We start from the raw sequence: 20,839 nt of genomic DNA on the forward strand, positions 1-20,839 counted from the left end.
TTTGAACTGTAGCTAACTAGCCACGGGTAACTATAGAAACCTGTAAATGAATAAAGAAGTGTCTGTAATTTTATGGTAATTTCGGAACTCCATTTATATTGATTTATATCAGCTAATCAAACCGGGGCTCTAGGTGGAGAGGTGGAGAATATTAGGTACTCGTCCATTATGTCCAAAGAATATAGTTAATCATTTTTTGGGACTAAAACTGTCAACTTGTCAGACGCGTATACCCGAAAGGGACAAAACAATAATACAAATCCTAATGAAAATTATGTTTAATATGTGCTCGCTACGACTGTTACAGTCGATCACATAACAATACACTATAAAATGGCTTTTACTCACCTTCTATACTAAATATAAAACAGAAAATTAAATAAAAAGTAATATTCGCAAGTTAGTATCACAGAGGCCGTCACAGTTTAGCTTTTTTTGTTGGGCACAGTTATCATCTGTGCCCAACAAAAAAAGATAAACTGTGTCAAGGACACAAAATAGGTTTCTGTCTTTAACTCTCTCAGAGCTTTTCCATACACATTTTGATATCAAGTCCATTTTCCTCTCTTTTACTCTATGGTGTATTATAGATGATCATGGTAGCATTTATCTACGGCTTTCACTGTCAAGTGTCAGTGTGGACTTCGTCTGTGGTGGCGTTTGCTGGCGCGCGTGTTGTGACTTTTTGGAGTGTTTTTTTGTTAGAAGTGGCCGGTTTTTGTGTTCTGCTAGTGTTTATTGGTGGTGGAACTGACCAAGGAACTGACTGGGAAGCACTCTAAAGGGGCGCCGCGTGTATGTCGGCGGGCGCCGGTACAGATGAAGTCCATTCTTATACATATAGTTTTCCTAACTTGTAAATAACTACAAACTTGACATTGGCTAATCAGTGTAAAGCCAGACGAGAGAAAAAAAAAAAAAGTGTCAGTGTCTCTGTCACTGTCACAAAAACAATGTCAAGTGTCAAATAACAAGCCAAACATGAATGAACAAAAACAACACAAGTAAGCCAAGAAAATAAGAAGAAAACAAATTACAAAGCAAGAGCATAATTTAAGATAAACTGTTAAATAATTTACGATCTAAGAATTCGAAATGAAATGTCCGAATCCAATCTCAATTCTTGAATAACCAGTGAAAATACTGAAAAGTTAAAATTACAAAATCAAAGCAAAAATTATTTGCATGGCCAGCCTAACATCGCAATTGAATAACTCTTGAAGACTTTATATTTAATGCGGCTTAGTGTATTTATGTTTGGAATCCGGTAGGATTGAATAGAGTTGCCGCCTGCCAGTTGCGCGGAACTTGTTGGCTGCTGATTGCTGAGTGGTGTGAAAACAGCCAAGCTCGACGCTCGTGAATCGTACAGTGCGGGAGGACTAATGAAAATCATTCTGAAAGAAAAAACTTTCTTCCTCTTTTCATATTATATTCCTAAACAAATCTACCGAAGTAAATTAATTTTTTTTACCGCTTGACTTGATTCAGTAAACATGGCTCAAGATGACGAAAATATCACGGAAACTGAACCGAATATTAATTCAGTCAGTGAAACTGCACGTCGGCCTTTCAGAATTACGATGGAGTTTCCATTATTTTTCACCATGCTATCAGTAGCGCTTTCTGGTAAGTACTAAATATTTAATGGATCTATTATTTCTTATACCTTAATGAAGTTAAAATATTTGAGTAAAATACAATACAATTAAGTTAGGTAAATGGTAAACAAACCAAAATGATACATTGTGCTTATTTAACTGGGACAGTATGGGCAAATCCAAAACCAAAGGAGATACAGTCAAAAAAAATACTTGAGTACGGAACCCTCGGTGCGCGAGTCTGACTCGCACTTGGCCAGATTTTTAGGCCAAGTGGGTGTTCATAAAAGTCAATGAAATTGACAATTTTTTTTGTACTGCTGATTGACTCAGTTTCATGTAATGATAACCTTAGGTCACAAAAGTTTAAAAAATTCAAATAGATTCAAAGATAATCTAACATAATAATTATACTGGAGTACTCACAAGTTGAGCTGTTTATGATTTTAAAAAAATAATTATTATCATTGATACACCTCTGTAAAATTAGAATTTCGCAGATAACTCACTATTTATAGAAGCCATCAATATAGTGTTTTTAACCGACTTCCAAAAAAAGGAGGATGGCTGGCTTCCGGGGAGGGATGCGTAAATGCATTCCCATGCGTAAATGCATTCCCCAGCGATATAAAAAAAAAGGAGGGTCTCAATTCGTTGGAATCTTTTTTTTTGTATGTTACCCAATTACTCTAAGACCCCTGGACCGATTTGAATTTTTTTTTGTTTGAAAGGGTATACTGTGCAGGTGGTCTTGTATGTGGAGAACAGAACTTCTCAATGGATAGGAGCAAATTGCTCGCGATCAGTGTAGTAGCTTAGTAAACAGTAAGGTTATAACTGGGCATAGCATATTATAGTACAGTGGGGCCACTAAAAATTGTGAAATAAAAAATTTTCAAAAGAAAAATAAAGCGAGGCGAGGGCGAGCTTCACTCTTGGATTTCTAATTTTGTTTTAATATGCTCGCTCAACTTCATACCTAGGTACATTACATATGTAGCTAAACAAAAGTTATTTTTTACTTTTTAGTGTTTGTGGTTTTTGAAGTCGGTTTTATTTTTCTTTTGTATTAATTATAATTAATATAACCAATTGAGTTCAAAAGTCAATATTGTTTTAGGTGCGGCAATAAGCAATCTAATATTATTCAGAACATGTGTTCATTCTTTGAACCACAGCCAAGAGGAGTGCCAGGTATTCTTGTCTCCAGTAAAAAACAATGGGAGTCACCAGTTAGAAGAGGAGGTGCAGAAGTATGCAACATTTGTATCCATGGTCCGCATGATTGTAGAGTCAGTTGCTCCAGCCATACTATCGTTATTCCTTGGGGTTTGGTCGGATACTCATGGGAGAAAGCCTTTGGTTGTTTGGCCTTTATTCGGTAAGTGCATTTATGAGGGAAGAGGTAACTTAAGATTTAAGTCCTCTTGTCTGAATTTTGGGTGCGGTGGCCAATCCCTTTAACGATTAGCCAACTGTTTGGGAGATATTATTGTGCCTAAGTGTGTGCTCAAATACAGGTGCACATTCTATTCCCTTACTTTCATAGCCCGATGGGAGGGAAATCCGATCCGGCTGAAGAGAAATCCAGTGCAGGACCTATGGTTTTATGTGCTCTCTGAATTCATGGATTTTCCTCATGATTAAAAAAAAGAGCCCCTATACTCTGTATGACTCTTGGTTAGTGCTACAAGCTCACATGCATTACATGTTACACACGCATGGCAAAAATATTAAAGTAATAATAATTTCAATGTTTTAGGGATGTCCATTAGCGCCGGATTGGTCGTTGTGTACAGTATGTTACATAGCTTAGGTCCGTGGTGGTTCATCTTTACCTCAATACCGATGTCTCTGTCTGGAGGCTTTACTGCCTTGTTTACTGGCTCATTTTGCTATATCAGTGACATCACATCTACTGAAAAGCGATCTCTTAGGTAACACTCAATGAAGGTAATTCTCACTGGCTTTCTGGAGCTATATACTTATGTGCACACTACTTTTTATATGTGGGAAGAATATTTGGTCGCTTTTAAATGAATTAAGCCCGACACATACAGACAGAATGGAGTGGATCCGGGTCTTTTTAACTCAGCTTTATACTGTTTAAATTAAATTAGTATAGGCATTAGGCAGGAGACTCAAAGAGTTGTTATTAAGAAAGACGTTGAGTGCTCCACTCCACTCTGCGTGTGTGTTTTGTGGCTTCTTAGTACGCATTACGAACGTTGAACAATGTGGTGGTAAAGGCCTGGACAAACATAACGCGCGATGCGTGATGCCAGCACATTGGCATTGGCATTAATTAATTAAATAAATAAATAATAATAATAAATAAATTGGATTGCATGACATCAACGGTTGCAGCGCGGCTCCACAGTGATCACTGTGAACCCTTTCATACACTGCCTCAGTGCCAGATTTACCTATGGCGCAAAGTGTGGAGTGCATACGGACGCAGGGTCTTAGAGGGTGCCGAGCAGCGCTCGCGATGCCTCCAAAAAGCATGCGTCGCTAGCGGCGACCCCAAAGATCCTGCGTCCGTATTATCTCTGATCATTTGAACCCGAATATGCACCATTCGCATCCAAATTTCCGATCACTGGTGAAAAAACTGTAAATATTCCATTTTGATCGCACTTTACTAGAGGGCGTCAGGGTATCGATTGCACCAGGGCGCTATATAGGATAGGGGCAATCCTGCCAACTTCTTCATATTTCAACTTCTAGGAGCTGCGTTGAACCCGATGATGTGACGCTTTGTCTATCCAAGTTTTAAATTCAATTTAAAATCAACCACATCATAGTCTTAACTTTCGTAATGTGAACTTATCTATTCCTTTTGCTTCAGATAAATCTATGAAAAACCTACACATACAAGGTGTAACCAGAACGCTAGCAAAAACGAAAACGGGTGATAGTACTGATGGTTACTTATAAAGTACCACGAAAAAACGCGATTTTTTTAAAATCCTGCAAATAAAACATCTGACTGACACTAGAGATCAACGAACGTTACGTAAATAGGCCACTCGAGGTCAATGCCTCGTCGTAGGTGGGGTATTGACCCGAGTTTTGCACGCTATACATTGCGGGTTTATAAAATACCCTAAATATAGAGGATGCCCGCGGCTCCGCCCGCGTGGACTTCGGTTTTTAAAATCCCATAGGAACTGGTGGTTTTTCCGGGATAAAAATAGTCTATGTCCTTCCCCAGGATGTATCCCATGTCTGTACCAAACATTAAAATCGGTTCAGCGGTTAGATCGTGAAAACGTAGCAGACAGACAGACACACTTTCGCATTTATAATATTAAGTATGGATTAAATCACCAACTACAAAATAAGGCAAATGGTTAGTGGCTTTGGATTGTGTTTAGGTAGTGTAAAAATAACACTATGTTTTTGCTAGCGTTCTGTACTTTGTATATCTTAGTTTTGCTTTTGCTACGCTAAGATAGCTTATTTGGATTTGCTCTGTGAAAATTGTAAGACTTGAATATTTTATTGTAGAATGACGGTATTTGAAGCAGCTGTCTCCGCTGGTAGCGTTATAGGAGCAGTGGCCAGCTCTTACGTCATGAGAGCAGTTGGAATCGTTTATTTGCTACTCATAGCAGCATCTTTGTTTGTAACAGCATACATATTTACTATCATTTGTTTGAAGGAATCATTGGTTGGAGCTGTTCAGGTAATTGTAATAATATCAAAGCAGAGGCATGCAACTTATGTGGGTATAAAATCACTTGTTACCGTTGTAGAAATAGCTCAATGTTTATTTGTTCATTATGACTTACTTGAAAGCCCAGGCAGGTGGTTATTGTAAGGCACCTTAACTGCCAACTGACTTAAAATCCTGTGCACGCCACTGTCTTAAAGCCTTTTAGTTAATAATTTAGTGTATTAAATAGTAAAGGTCAATTATGTTTATAACTTTACTAAAAAATGGTACATAACCAAATACCAATTCTAAAAGTACCATTTCTGGCTTCCATTAGGTGGTAAAAAAGAGATTATGAAAACACTAATCTAATCTGGTCTATAATAAGTATATATGGAATACTAGCCGATGCCCGCGACTTCGCCCGCGTGGATTTAGGTTTTTTGAAATCCCGTGGGAACTCTTTGATTTTCCGGGATTAAAAGTAGCCTATGTGCTAATCCAGGATATTATCTATCTCCATTCTAAATTTCAGCCAAATCCGTCCAGTAGTTTTTGCGTGAAGGAGTAACAAACATACACACACACACACACACATACAATCTATCGCCTTTATAATATTAGTGTGATAAATAGTTGTGGCTAATATCATGTGCTTGAATTTCTATCTCTTGAATTATCTGAAATCTTGGAAACTAGTCCAGGTCATTCTAAATTTATTTAGAGGCTTTACAAAAAAAAGCATGCCATTGCCAACTAGGTACTTTTAAATAGCTATTGTTTTCTTACAGGGCAATCTGAGATCAGTGCTAGATTTCAAGCTAATAAAGTCAATGTTGTCCGAATGTTTCAAGAAACGGCCTAACCACGGCCGAGCGCAAATCCTCCTGTTAACATTCGCGAATTGCTTGTCAATATTCATTATGTATGGACATATGAGTTTGGACTATATGTATACGCGAAAGAAGCTTCATTGGGCGATCAAACAGTACACGATTTATTCGGCTACGCAAACCACGATATCTTTCTTCGGATCTTTCCTTGGAGTGATGTTAGTGCAGAGGTTGTTCAAGGTGTCGGATTTGGCGTTTGCGACTGTCGCAATCGCGTCCGCTGGCACGGAATACATGATTATTGCTTTCGCGACTGCTGCCTGGCAAATGTACACATGTAAGTATGTAGATACACAATGGTACCAATTCTGTAGAACACAATCTCTAAACAAGTGACAGGTCTAAATATAGTTATATCTTTGTAACAATATTGTTTTCTGAAAAAGATACCTGAGTACGGAAGCCTAAGTGCGCGAGTCTGGCTCGCCCTTGGCCGGTTTTTTTCCATGGATATACATAGGTAAAAAGCCTACTTTTTATTCCCGAAAATATAAAAGTTCCCATGGGATTTTTAGAAACCTAAATCCATGTGAACTAAGTGGCGGACATTAGCTAGTAAAGAATAAAATATACCTAATAAATTTTAACAAATGCTTTTGAATCGTCAACATAAAACAGACACCAGTTCTTATTAACTTTGAACCACGTACGTACGTATTTTGAAATAGTCATAGACAGAAACTAAAGCAGATTGTTACTGGTCGTATAATTTATTAGCTTGAATGGAAAAAATATACCAAGTCCAGCGTTGTATTAGTAGAGGTCAGTGTATATATACCATATTGTTTGTTTTAGCGGCCGGAATATCCCTGTTCAGAAGCCTGTCGTCGCCTCTCATCAGGTCTCTGCTCAGCAAGATCCTGCCGCCGCAGGACATCGCCAAGGTGTTCGCCCTGATGTGCGCCATCGAAGGAGTCAGCCCGCTCATTGCCCCCGCGCTCTACAACTCCCTGTACGCGTACACGATCTCTACGTTCCCAGGAGCGATTTATATTCTGAGCAGTGGAATTTCTGGTGCTTGCGTTATTTTCCTTGGGTAAGTGCCTAGAGGTACTCGTAACTTCCTTATTTATGATACGATATTCTAGCGTACCCCTTGATCATGAAAAGGTGGAGCCAAAATGATTTTTGTTTGCACTTCGTCGAATGTGTGTTTAATAATCAAGACGTTTCTTAGACAGTTTTCGGATAGAAAATACCGTTTAAAAAATAATGCCCATCAAAATTTTTAGCAACTAGAATGCCTACGGAACCCTACCTAATGCCCTGACACAAATATGACCAGGTATTTTTTTTTTTGATGTAGGTATTGACGAAGCCACTTTAACACTGGAATTCATAGTCAAGATAAGGGTTTCCTTAGAGGACGAGTCAAACGGCATGTGTCATATACAACCTTTATGCAATATATTAAGGCATGTGATGTGCCTTAATGCATTGCATAAATAATGCTTCATTAAGGTTGTGTATGACACATGTCGTCTAAATCGTCCTCTAAAGAAGCCCCTATCTTGACTATGAACTCCGGTGTTAGAAAATCATCTTTCAGTAACAGGTACATTGTGTTTGTAAGCTTAGACCAAAAGGGGCGTTATAATTTAACTATTTTTATAAGTTATTAAATGTTCCTTCATATTAAGCTTGCGCGAGGACACAAGCCACAACGCGTAGAGGCTTATCAAGAGTTTTAATCTTTAAATAACCTAACTGCAATATTAATTTGACCGGGGCGCAATTGCTATTGCAACCACTCAATCAAATTGGCAACCTAAACACAAAAGTATTTAATAGTCGTTGAGTCTCGAGTCGGAGCGAGACTGGCTTAAAAACCGTCAAGCAGCCGTATTTATACAAATCGATTCAAGATGGCTGCTCGGAAGCGATCGTGTGACGTCGAATGAGTCAAATATCTGTTTTATTATTTTAAATTTTAAATAGTTTTTTTGAAAAAGCTAACAGTCGGCCATCCAAATTGGGTCGTTCGACCTCGAGCGACGAAAATAAATATTAGGCCAGGTTGTCCAGAATACTAATAGGGGCACGGTTGTTCGTAATACTACGGGACCAGGGTTGTCCCGACACATTTTATTCTAGGACCAGGGTTGTCCCTTAAAGGGTGTTGAATGAGTGGACCAGGGTTGTCCCAACACATTTTATTCTAGGACCAGGGTTGTCCCTTAAAGGGATGAGTGGACCAGGGTTGTCCCAACACATTTTATTCTAGGACCAGGGTTGTCCCTTAACTTCGAACTATATTCATTTGTGAACTATATTTTGTATGCTTTAAGTGGATTTTTGCGTTAATTCTATCCCACTTCTGAACTGTAAGCTTAGACCAAAAGGGGCGTTATAATTTAACTATTTTTATAAGTTATTAAATGTTCCTTCATATTAAGCTTGCGCGAGGACACAAGCCACAACGCGTAGAGGCTTATCAAGAGTTTTAATCTTTAAATAACCTAACTGCAATATTAATTTGACCGGGGCGCAATTGCTATTGCAACCACTCAATCAAATTGGCAACCTAAACACAAAAGTATTTAATAGTCGTTGAGTCTCGAGTCGGAGCGAGACTGGCTTAAAAACCGTCAAGCAGCCGTATTTATACAAATCGATTCAAGATGGCTGCTCGGAAGCGATCGTGTGACGTCGAATGAGTCAAATATCTGTTTTATTATTTTAAATTTTAAATAGTTTTTTTGAAAAAGCTAACATGTTGGAAATTGAAATGTTGATATTGAATTGAAACTGTAAAGGTTTTACAAAACATAATAAAAATAGACTTTGCCTTGCGATGCAAATTAATAATTGCGTTACTTCATTAATTACTATGAAGACAATCGGTCAATGCTACACGATTGAAAGTTCACTTCTCACGTGACACTGACAAAGTAAGTAATAATACGCGACAGGTTGAGATGGCAATCAGGCTGATGAGGCGGGAGGGACATTTCGCACACCCGCACGTCACCCGCAGCGGGTTAGCGCGGGGGCTGTGCGGGTGTGCGGGGCGTCTCCATCCCGGTTGGCATCTCAACCTGTCCCGCACTATAGGTACATTGTGCTACCTACCATAAAGCAAAATATGTACCTAAGAAGAAGAAAAGTTGCACTAACAGAAACATCTTTCCGAAATCCACTTCTAACTATTACTTAATCATTATTATCATCATCATATACTCATCGCCCGGCTCACTACTGAGCACGGGTCTCCTGTCAGAATGAGAAAGGTTCGGCCATACCTCAAAGTCCACCACGCTGGCCAAGTGCGGATTGATAGACTTCACACACCTTTAAGAACTTTATGTAGAAACCTCAGCTCTCAGGCATGAAGGTTTCCTCACGATATTTTCCTTCACCGTTAAACTAAGCGATATTTAATTGCTTAAGCAGATTTATAATATAAAAAATTAATTTCCGACTTCCGAAAAAGGAGTAACTCCACTTCGACTCGTTTTTGAGGTCATCGTACAGGAAGAGGGACGCGAATTCCGAAAACAAAACAGTCAGTGTGATAATTCTGGACAAAAACGCGATATGCAAATCAAAGTGGCACTAAATTTTATGAGATACTTACATCTGGGCCCGAAATGGCTTGCGGATACCTAAAGTGCAAAAACCGTGTTGTTTTTAGGGTTCCGTAACAAAACGAGGAACCCTAATTTTAGTTTCGTCCAGTTCGTCTGTCTGTGTATCCCAATCATTTTAAATTTAAACTACATGACCAGTAAGCTTACAAAGTACAGTACCATTATTTCTACACAACACACAGGCATATTTATTTAAAAAAAATAAAAACTTGAGTCAAAAAATTTGATGTAAGTACCTACTCGGTGATACCTTGTTAGATAATATGTATATTGTATTTGAATAATTACTATGAGGTTTATTAGTGGACGGAAACTGGCGATTAAGAAATATTAACCGCTTAAAAACTTTAGCGGTTTAGTTTTTAGAAACCATCCGTCCTTCTGTCTGTCCGTCTGTCGTGTCTGTCAAGAAAACCTATAGGATACTTCTCGTTGACCTAGAATCATGAAATTTGGCAGGAAGGTAGGTCTTATAGCACAAGTAAAGGAAAAAATTCGAAAACCGTTAATTTGTGGTTACATCACAAAAAAAAAAATGTATTCTTAGTATTTTTTATTTTTTAAGTAAGATAACTATGCCAAATGGAGTGTCACATGACAGGGCTATAAGTTTACATTCTAAAACATATTGTTATTCATTTTTATGTATAATAGTTTTTGATTTATCGTCCAAAATGTCGGAAAAATACCCGATTACGGAACCCTCGGTGCGCAAGTTTGACTCGCACTTGGGCGTTTTTTTTTACGTATTTTTGTTTATATCTTCATTATTTAGGTACCTTCATAAATTAAATTCCCTGAAGAATTATTTTTGTCATATAACAAATATAATTAAATGCCGATGATTTAAAGTAGAATATATATATTAAAAGTAGAATATATACTATAAAAGTTTTAACGCGTCCGCGTCTGTGACCTGTATCAATCTAGATATTGTTGAATGTCAACGACATTCATTTAATTTAATGTGGCTAATATGATTTGATGTGTTAATTTTCAAGTCTTCTTCTGTTTTACTTTATCTTTTGTTTTGATATTTAGGACATAATTTTTAGAGTATTTTATAATTCAACAACAATTATATTTTTCCATGAAAATTGAGGAATTGAGGAAGGCTGAAGGCTGGGTATGGTGGTGCTCTTTGGGGCAGGCCTATGCCAACAGTGGACGTCCACAGGCTGATGATGATGACGATGATGATAGGAGGGTTATGTATGAAGGGTACTAATCTATCAGCATATTGTCATTCTGTGCTGTGGCTTGGAATTAATAGTACGGATGTTGCGGGATGATAATATTATATTTATAGCTCTCTACAAAGTTGGATAAAGTGCCATTAAAATTGTATTGTATTGCGATCTGCATTTTATTTACACAAGTGGCACATGTGGTATGAGCTATTAGTTACAAAATGATAAAACATATTATATAAATTATATGATAACGGCTTGTACACAACCAAAAACACAAAAATTGCTATTAGCAAGTATGTAGGTAGGTATATCAGGTTGATAATAATTAATTATGTTCACGACCTTCTTACGATTAACGATTTACAATTCGTAAAAAGGTCTTCATTATTTTCATTATTAGGTTATCTACATAACAAAAAATTTTACAGAAGAATTAGCTATAGGTACCTGTTCCGATTGAACGTCAAAATCTAGATACAATTAATTATTTTTTGGAGAAGGTTTTTTTTGCTAAATCGGATTTTTTCTATCGAAGAAATTGTATCGTTTTTCTCTGTATTTCATGGCGAATTCACTTTAAAGACCCAAAAGCACATGTTTCATCAAAGTATATAATAACCGACACATATTTTTAAGTACCTGAGGTATTTATATTTTTCTTTTGCTTCCAGGTTCGTGCAATATTTTAGATGGAAGTCGTCTTCTATAGTTTACGAAGCTTTAACCAACGAAACATAATTTTGTAGATCGAAGCAGAAAAGTCTCAAATAAATACAACTGCCTATATTTATAACGATTTTACCAAGTTAATGTTGACGCAGTAATTTTAGGTATGTAATAGGTATAACTAGGTATGTACGATATACTCGTAATAAGTAGGTACGTATGATCAATTTTTCCTTGGCTTTCAAATCGCAGAGCTTCACACAAAAACGGGTGTGATCTTTTAAGAGAAGTGTCTTCCGAGCGCATTCCATACAAACAGATTCTTATTTGAATTAATTATTTATTATTGAACGAATTTTTTTGTAGTTACGATTATTATTTATGTAGATAATTATAATTATTAATGTTATTAGGTCTACAAACTAATATCTGTGTGTCTACTGTCTATGTATGTCTGTGTGTTTGTTAGATTTTCGTAAAAATATGTATACAGGTTGACATGGTACGCCTCGTGATCCAATTGGACTTTATGTTTTGCGCGCACTGTACAAATAGGTAGGTACAAATCTTTGGATATGTCTAGCTTTGAACGTGTTTATCATGGGGTTTGGATATTATTAAAATAAAAATCTAACTTCGTTTGTGTGGGGCGCGCTTGGAAGCTCTTGAAAGATACTCCGTTCGTTCTAAAGTTAGATGTTTTCCTCGTGTCATAGTCAATTTACAGCAAATAGGTCTTAAATGCCTTACATAGTTGTGTACGGTTTATTTACCTTTTATTGTAGCCAAGGAAAAATATATACTAGATAAGTTGGGTTATATAGGAACTGATTTATGTAAATATACAAGAGTTATGTACATAATATTTAGCTTTTATATATCAAATACAATATCCACGATTGGTGGTTTTTTTAATATGACTTATACATGTATATTATTATAATTTTATCTATTCTATCATTGAATGAATTTTTTAGTCAAGGTGAATTCTTTTGTAATGCAGCGTAGCAATTTAAATTAAGTAAATAATTACCCAAGTCTTGAAAATTGTATTAAAGTCTGCAAAAGTTTCAGTGATGTTTGTGCTTGAAGCACGAACTACGGGAAATCCTAGGATTTACCAAATCTTTTGACTGTAAAATCTTTGGATTTACCATAAAGGGTTTAGATGTATGCTTTGATATAACTAATATATAAGAAAATGCACATTTTAGTTTTAACAATATTTTATTTCCCAGTGATTTTATCTAGTTGAACTTATAACTTAAGTAGAGGTATATCTCCATATCTAATGCAATAATTATTATTATTATATTATTTAACTAGCTTTGCCCGCGACTTCGTTCGCGTGGAATAGTGACCGCGCTTTATATAGCCACGGACGCTCAGGCGCGAGGCGTGTAGTACGTACTCTGTACGTTAAAAATGTTCGCCGTGATTCTTTAAATTGACATAACTTTTTTATTTATGAACCGATTGACATGAAATAAACACTAAATGTTAAGTGAAGCTTACTACAATATATTAGTGAAAACCGTATCTAAATCGAATAAGCCGTTACTGATATTAGCGTGCACAAACACACAGACAAACAGACAAACAGACAAAAAAAAATTAATTACAATTTCGGGTTCGGTATCGATGTAATAACAACCCCTGCTACTTTTTTTTATATATTTCCATTGTACAGACACCACTTTTCTACAATTTTATTATATGTATAGATTTTCTCTTACTTAACTGTGATTCAGAGAAAAACATTAGTTATCTAACCTATCTTACAATGAGTTCAATAATTATTATCTTTTTTATAATTTTAGCTTAGCAATGTAATGATTTCATTGATAAGGGTAAGCCCGCACTGCCAAACACCGCGTGATTGTCCCGCAAAATTCTGTGACAATATGGAAATAATTTGTATGATACCGTGCAGTGCGGACTTTACCTAAGTCTCAAATAAGTATATAGTTATAGTGATTTATTACCATTGATTTACATATTAGTTACGTTTACAAATTTTAACTTAAATAACTAGAAGATGCTCGCGACTTCGCCCGCGTGGTTACATAGTGCGCGACAGGTTGAGATGGCAACCGGGGTGGGGACGCCCGCACACCCGCACAGCCCCTAGCCCCGTCTAGTTACAGTTTTTATTATAAGTGTAGATTGCTGCAGTTCCTTTCACTTATTCAAACTGTTTTTTTTTTCTCTTCTGGCTTTACAAAGATTAGCCAATGTCAAGTTTGTAGTTATCTGTAACAAGTTAGTTAAAATATACAAGTATGGACCCCGTCTGTCATTCAAACTTTTACTTATCAATATTAGGTATCTGTACTTCGCAGGTAGGTCCCTAAAAAGTAAAAAAATTAACGCGGATAAAGTGGTGAGTAACAAGTAGTAGGTACATATTCATATTAAGTATTTGTGATTTACTTATATACCTATTGAAAATAGACTTTGACTTTTAAGATTTAATAATACAAATGAAACTAGTATTTCGCTCGGTGCGCGAGCTGCTAAAGCAGCTCGCGTGACGTGGTTAGGTTAACTTTATTACATTAAACCAAATTTATTTATTAAGACACACAATTCACCCCGAAAACCCCATGATACGACACCCATACCATTTTTTTCTTAAAAAGTGCATGTCCACCATCTTGGATTTCAAAATAAATGTCGTTATCAAAATCAGCACCCTAGAGAACCCTGAAAACGACATCCAAATAGTTTTTTGTAAAAATGGGGTAGTTGAGGTTAATAAAGTAGGGTGCGTGGGTGCGCGGACCACTAAAGTGGTCCGCGAGCATGCAGAGTTTGTTCCACCGAGTAGACCTTCGGTCCCTGATCATCTTTTGCCAAGAAACCACTCTTCCATCTTTTATAGCCTCCGAGATAGACACCGACGAAATTTGTACGGCGGCCATCTTGTTTTTCCAAAATTTTCCACTTTTTCTATTAAGCGTTTACTATATTCTTCAAGGGTTGCGAGTTTCAACGACATCGGTTGGAAAACAAAAGAGTTGTAAAAATCATATAGGCCGCCATCTTGTTTTTCTGAAATGTCATAATTTTCCCCTACTCATATTGCGCATCCGAACATATCTCCCATACATCAATGTATCGTTATCCGTCTCTTTCTAGGAGAATGAGACATTCATAATCGCCATACAAAATGTATGGAAAAATAAATTCCGCCATATTGAATTTTTTTTCTATTCATCGAGTAGACCTTCGGATCCTGATTCTCTTTTGCCAAGAAACCACACCTCCATCTTTTATACCCTCCGAGCTTGACACCGGCGAAATTTGTATGGCGGCCATCTTTTCTTCGCCATTTTGAATTTTTTTTCAGCTTTTTGGCAATTGGATGACGTCATGAATGACATTTGCTCGAGCACCCCCCACCTATCTTCAATACCTTAAGCGGGCCCTTCACCCGTCTCCGATATCCTCAATCATCAGCTCTCTCCATAATTTTGGCTTACTAACTTTTTGTTTTCTATACGACACCATCAGTGAAAAAAAAAATTTCATACAAAATTTTACAGGAGTTTCTTAGTTGAAAATCTCGAAAATCTCCCCAAAAGTGGCAACACCGGTTGTATATCTCCACACTGCCAGCAGAGATACACAATCGATTCATACATGTTAACTTTCCAAAATGTTGCCAACTGCCTCAAAAACGCGATCAAAATTTCGAAAAATTAAAAAAAATACAAAATGGCCGCCAACTCGTTTCACAGAAAGATTTTACACGGTTTCATAATTTTCCTATAAACTACAGGATATACCGCTCCCGATGACGTTTCAATCTCTCATCTCGCTCGCACCCAGGCGAACCGATCGCCCCTAAAAAAGACCATGTCGAAAATCACTTTTGCTTTGATAAATTCTAGTGTTGCCAGTCGCCGGCGACAAAAGTACCTAAATATCATTTGCACGAGCAAAACACGTAATCGCTCATACTCGGATTTTGCTAAAAGTGCGTATTTCGATTTTTTACAATTTCCCGAAAATCTTGAAATTTCCCTAAAAATGGGGTAATTTTTTTCCTCCAATCTATACCTCGAGCCTATACGTACAATCGCTTCATAAAAACCGAATCGCTCCGATGTTGCCAACTTTGAGATATTTAACATTTAAAATTGCGTTTTTTCGTACCTCGAACAAAACGGCCGCCATGACAGCCGCCATCTTGAATTTTTAAAAACCACTCCCGTTCTGTCAAAATACAGGATAATCGTGGGCGAAACCAAAAAAAATAATTATCCTCGATTACCCCGTCTCGGATCTGTGGCGCCGCGGTTCGGGGTCGAAAAATCAAAAATTTTAAAACGCTACGGCTCGGCCGCCATTTTGTTTTTCCAATTTTTTCCACATTTTCTTTTAGTCATTTACTACTTTCTTCAAAGTTTGCAAAATTCAACGAAATCGGTTGGAAAACAACGGAGCTGCAAAAATCTCGTCGGCCGCCATCTTGTTTTTCCGAAAAGTCATAATTTTTCCCCAGAGGGTTCCCGAAACCGAACACAACTCCCCTACATTATTATATCATTTTCCGTCTCCTTCTAGGAGAACAATTATGTCAATGAGTCAGTGAGTCAGTCAGTGGTAATTGAGCTATATATAGTATGGAATAAATGTTTTGTTATTCAACCCATACAATTTATGAAGACTTTATATAATAGTTAGACATTAATTTTGATTAAGATGAGTTAAATTTCATAATGCCAGTACCTCGTTAGTAAGGGCGTATATATGTAGAAAGCTGGCAACCTGCAATGATCCACGCAGCTAGTCAGCGTTGGTTCGCGTAGGTTGGTGCAGGTTGTCGGTTACGAGTTTCTATACTTTGTGACAAACCAACGACTATATAAACTTTTATAAGCGTGAATGCGAATTGTAAGTTACAACTTGCGTTAATCAGCGTTGATTACTGTGCTGGTAGCCAGTTTTCTATATGTATAAGCCCACAGCAGGGAGCACCGCGGGCAGGTGAGGTTGGCAAATGACGATTGGAGCAGTCAACAATTAATGGATCGGTAGTAGATATTGACTTATCCGAGCGTCTTTTACTCCCCATCTAACTACAAGCTGACTACTGAACTAAGCAAGCTAAATGCTAAAATAACTAATAAAAGCACTACTTAAATACGATTGATATTACTAAAGTGTACCTGTGACAAGGATGTAGAGTGTTTATGAAATAGTAAAAGAAAAAATGTCAGTTTGTCAGTTAGTTAAATTGTCTATATACAAACTATTACTAAGTAAATCAACAAATTCTGTTTACAGCCTACAATAATAATTCCAGGATAAATATAACATATATTTATATTTATAATGAATAAAAATAACATAATAATAACATGTATGTATATATATGTATATAAAAAAATATTATACATTAAATAAAATATACAAAGCAAACAATATATAAAATAGTAAAGTTTGTCTGTGAGTTAAAGTTACAATTTATAAAGATAAAGATAACACCAAATTATAAATTCTATTAATTATAATTTATAAAAATAATTATAAATAAATTATGAAATATACATACAAAACAATAAAGTGTGTCTGTTTTAACTTACAAAAACGATAACTAATTTAACAAAAACTATTTACGATCTACTAAAATAATAGCAAATTAATAATTAAGAAACCACTGTTGAACTACTACTAATACTAAAATAACAACAAGTAAACAACAAAACAATTTAATCAAATTTAATAATAAGTAAATAAAAAAAATAAAAAAAAAAAACAATTTGGAAAAATAATCTATACTATTATAAATGTGACAGTGTATCGCTTGGTTTGTCTGTCTGTCTGATAACTTTTTAAAGCAAGTTTAATCGCTTTTGATGAAATTTGGTACAGAGTTACCTTACATTCCGGGGATGAACATAGGTTACTTTTAATTCCAGAAAATCAAAGGGTATCCACGGGATTCTTAAAGGCCCATCTGTTTATCTGATTTATATGAAATTTGGCACAGAGGTAGCTTTTATACCGGGAAATTCAAGAATTCCCATTGGATTAAAAAAAAACATCCATGCGGACGAAGTCGCAGGCATCATCTAGTTAGAATTAAAATACAAAACATGCAAAACAGTCAGTCAGTCTCTTATTAAAAGTCACTACTTAAATACAATTACATGTCCTTTACTGTGAGTGGTTGATGTGTGAAAGGAAAAAAAAATGTTTGAATATGCATCAATTGCTTAGTAAAATACTTTGACCTGAGTATATGTACTGTGTGTAAATGCTGAAGGTATAGATGAGGGCATTTTACAGAAATTTATTATAGCGTATGTATGTTGAATATGTAAATGAAAATATTCGTCAATCATTATGTGTTGTCAATATTATTAATGTTTGCAATGCAACAAACTGTGAACTCCTTTAAATCGGAACTGATGAGGATAGAACTGCTGTAAAGGGATCCGAAAGATGATAGAAGGCTGTGTACAGTGTGGATGAGTGATTGTCCAGTGAGAACGCGTGGTCAGTACTTTGCAGGACGCAGCAGACCGGGAAATGAGGAAGATGAGTTAAAGTGACGGGGAACTTACCATTTTTGAACTCAGGATTTGCAAATGTGAATGTGATTTTGTATTCAAGAGCAACTACTTATAGACTTGAAGCCGAGAAGGTTATTCCATGTAACTTCAGGGGCTAATAGACAAAGTTATTTCCTACTTTGAGATCTCCCTAAATGTAGCTTTTAGGGAAATAATTTTTAAACCTGTAATTAATTAATATTCATATCCCTCAATTATAAGCCCCAGTTCAATCTTGCTTTATGCCATCAAAGAAATTGCAAAAGTCCGCGAACTCAACCAAAGTAACCTAACGTTAGTTTAGCTTACTTTGGTAAAATTGAATGACCTGTCTTTTCGTTATGATCATATAAACTTCAGTAGACAAGCTATTATCTCATAGTTCTAGAAGACAACTCACCGCTATTTCCTAAATTTTCTATCGAGTTGACTGTTGCCTTTCATACTTTTTTGTTAATTCATCTATCACTGTGTCCCGTCGATAGATATCACTTTTTCAACCTATTTTTTTCTTTTTTTTTATAATATAATAGGTATACAGGCTATAATGCTAGCAAAAACGCGTTTTTATAGTATTACCTTAACACTGGAAATGAAATTTGATATATATAGGATATTGTAAAAAATATAAAAGTAATAAAACAACTATATATTCCAATGAACCATTATACACGGCGAAAATGATAATATAATATATATATTTTTTTTTTGTGATTTGTATGGTGAGTGATATTAATCTTAAAGTAAAATATATAATATCTTGCCCACGTGTGGTGCGTTTTAAAGGTAAATAGGTGCATCTTTTAAATTTTCAATTAAGAAAATAGAAGAGCACTGTGTCTTCGTCATTTGTATGGTGAAAGATATATTTTATTTTAAGGTAAAATATTATAATATTTTGTCCGTGTGTGGTGCGTTTTAAAGGTACCTAAAGAGGTGCATCTTTTAAATTTTCAATTAAGAAAATAGAAGAGCACTGTGTCTTTGTGATTTGTATGGTGAGAGATATTTATTTTAAGGTACAATATTATAATATCTTGCTCGTGTGTGGTGCGTTTTAAAGGTAAAGAGGTGCATCTTTTAAATATAGAAGAGCACTGTGTCATCGTAATTTGTATGGTGAGAGATATATTTTATTTTAAGGTAAAATATTATAATATCTTGCCCGTGTGTGGTGCGTTTTAAAGGTAAAGAAGTGCATCTTTTAAATTTTCAATTAAGAAAATAGAAGAGCACTGTGTCATCGTAATTTGTATGGTGAGAGATATATTTTATTTTAAGGTAAAATATTATAATATCTTGCCCGTGTGTGGTGCGTTTTAAAGGTAAAGAGGTGCATCTTTTGAATTATCAATTAAGAAAATAAAAGAGCACTGTGTCATTGTAATTTGTATGGTGAGAGATATATTTTATTTTAAGGTAAAATATTATAATATTTTGCCCGTGTGTGGTGCGTTTTAAAGGTAAAGAGGTGCATCTTTTAAATTTTCAATTAAGAAAATAGAAGAGCACTGTGTCATCGTAATTTGTATGGTGAGAGATATATTTTATTTTAAGGTAAAATATTATAATATCTTGCCCGTGTGTGGTGCGTTTTAAAGGTAAAGAGGTGCATCTTTTAAATATAGAAGAGCACTGTGTCATCGTAATTTGTATGGTGAGAGATATATTTTATTTTAAGGTAAAACATTATAATATCTTGCCTTTGTGTGGTGCGTTTTAAAGGTAAAGAAGTGCATCTTTTAAATTTTCAATTAAGAAAATAGAAGAGCACTGTGTTATCGTAATTTGTATCGTGAGAGATATATTTTATTTTAAGGTAAAATATTATAATATCTTGCCCGTGTGTGGTGCGTTTTAAAGGTAAAGAAGTGCATCTTTTAAATTTTCAATTAAGAAAATAGAAGAGCACTGTGTCTTCGTCATTTGTATGGTGAGAGATATATTTTATTTTAAGGTAAAATATTATAATATCTTGCTTGTGTATGGTGCGTTTTAAAGGTAAAGAGGTGCATCTTTTAAATTTTCAATTAAGAAAATAGAAGAGCACTGTGTCTTCGTGATTTGTATGGTGAGAGATATACTTTATTTTAAGGTAAAATATTATAATATTTTGTCCGTGTGTGGTGCGTTTTAAAGGTATCTAAAGAGGTGCATCTTTTAAATTTTCAATTAAGAAAATAGAAGAGCACTGTGTCTTTGTGATTTGTATGGTGAGAGATATTTATTTTAAGGTAAAATATTATAATATCTTGCCCGTGTGTGGTGCGTTTTAAAAGTAAAGAGGTGCATCTTTTAAATTTTCAATTAAGAAAATAGAAGAGCACTGTGTCTTCGTAATTTGTATGGTGAGAGATATATTTTATTTTAAGGTAAAATATTATAATATCTTGCCCGTGTGTGGTGCGTTTTAAAGGTAAAGAGGTGCATCTTTTAAATTTTCAATTAAGAAAATAGAAGAGCACTGTGTCTTCGTCATTTGTATGGTGAGAGATATTTATTTTAAGGTAAAATATTATAATATCTTGCCCGTGTGTGGTGCGTTTTAAACGTAAAGAGGTGCATCTTTTAAATTTTCAACTAAGAAAATAGAAGAGCACTGTGTCATCGTAATTTGTATGGTGAGAGATATATTTTATTTTAAGGTAAAATATTATAATATCTTGCCC

The 20,839-nt window shown here is 35.5% G+C and overlaps 1 protein-coding gene across 1 annotated transcript; it reads left to right on the top strand.

Annotated features, from left to right (window-relative positions):
* Positions 1-980: 980 nt before the first annotated feature.
* Positions 981-12,925, top strand: LOC123875860 (proton-coupled folate transporter-like). Its single transcript, XM_045921914.1, has 7 exons — positions 981-1,629; positions 2,722-2,982; positions 3,364-3,538; positions 5,115-5,292; positions 6,054-6,432; positions 6,951-7,191; positions 11,610-12,925. The coding sequence occupies exons 1-7, from the start codon at positions 1,497-1,499 to the stop codon at positions 11,674-11,676; spliced, it is 1,434 nt and encodes a 477-aa protein (XP_045777870.1). The 5' UTR covers positions 981-1,496; the 3' UTR covers positions 11,677-12,925.
* Positions 12,926-20,839: the final 7,914 nt, after the last annotated feature.

The sequence above is a fragment of the Maniola jurtina genome, chromosome 20, assembly GCF_905333055.1.
Source record: "Maniola jurtina chromosome 20, ilManJurt1.1, whole genome shotgun sequence".
Taxonomy (NCBI): domain Eukaryota; kingdom Metazoa; phylum Arthropoda; class Insecta; order Lepidoptera; family Nymphalidae; genus Maniola; species Maniola jurtina.

Coding starts and splice junctions, on each gene's coding strand:
- LOC123875860 (XM_045921914.1), top strand. CDS start 1,497: ATGGCTCAAGATGACGAAAATATCACGGAAACTGAACCGAATATTAAT. Junction 1,630..2,721: donor GCTATCAGTAGCGCTTTCTG/GTAAGTACTAAA, acceptor ATATTGTTTTAG/GTGCGGCAATAAGCAATCTA. Junction 5,293..6,053: donor CATTGGTTGGAGCTGTTCAG/GTAATTGTAATA, acceptor GTTTTCTTACAG/GGCAATCTGAGATCAGTGCT.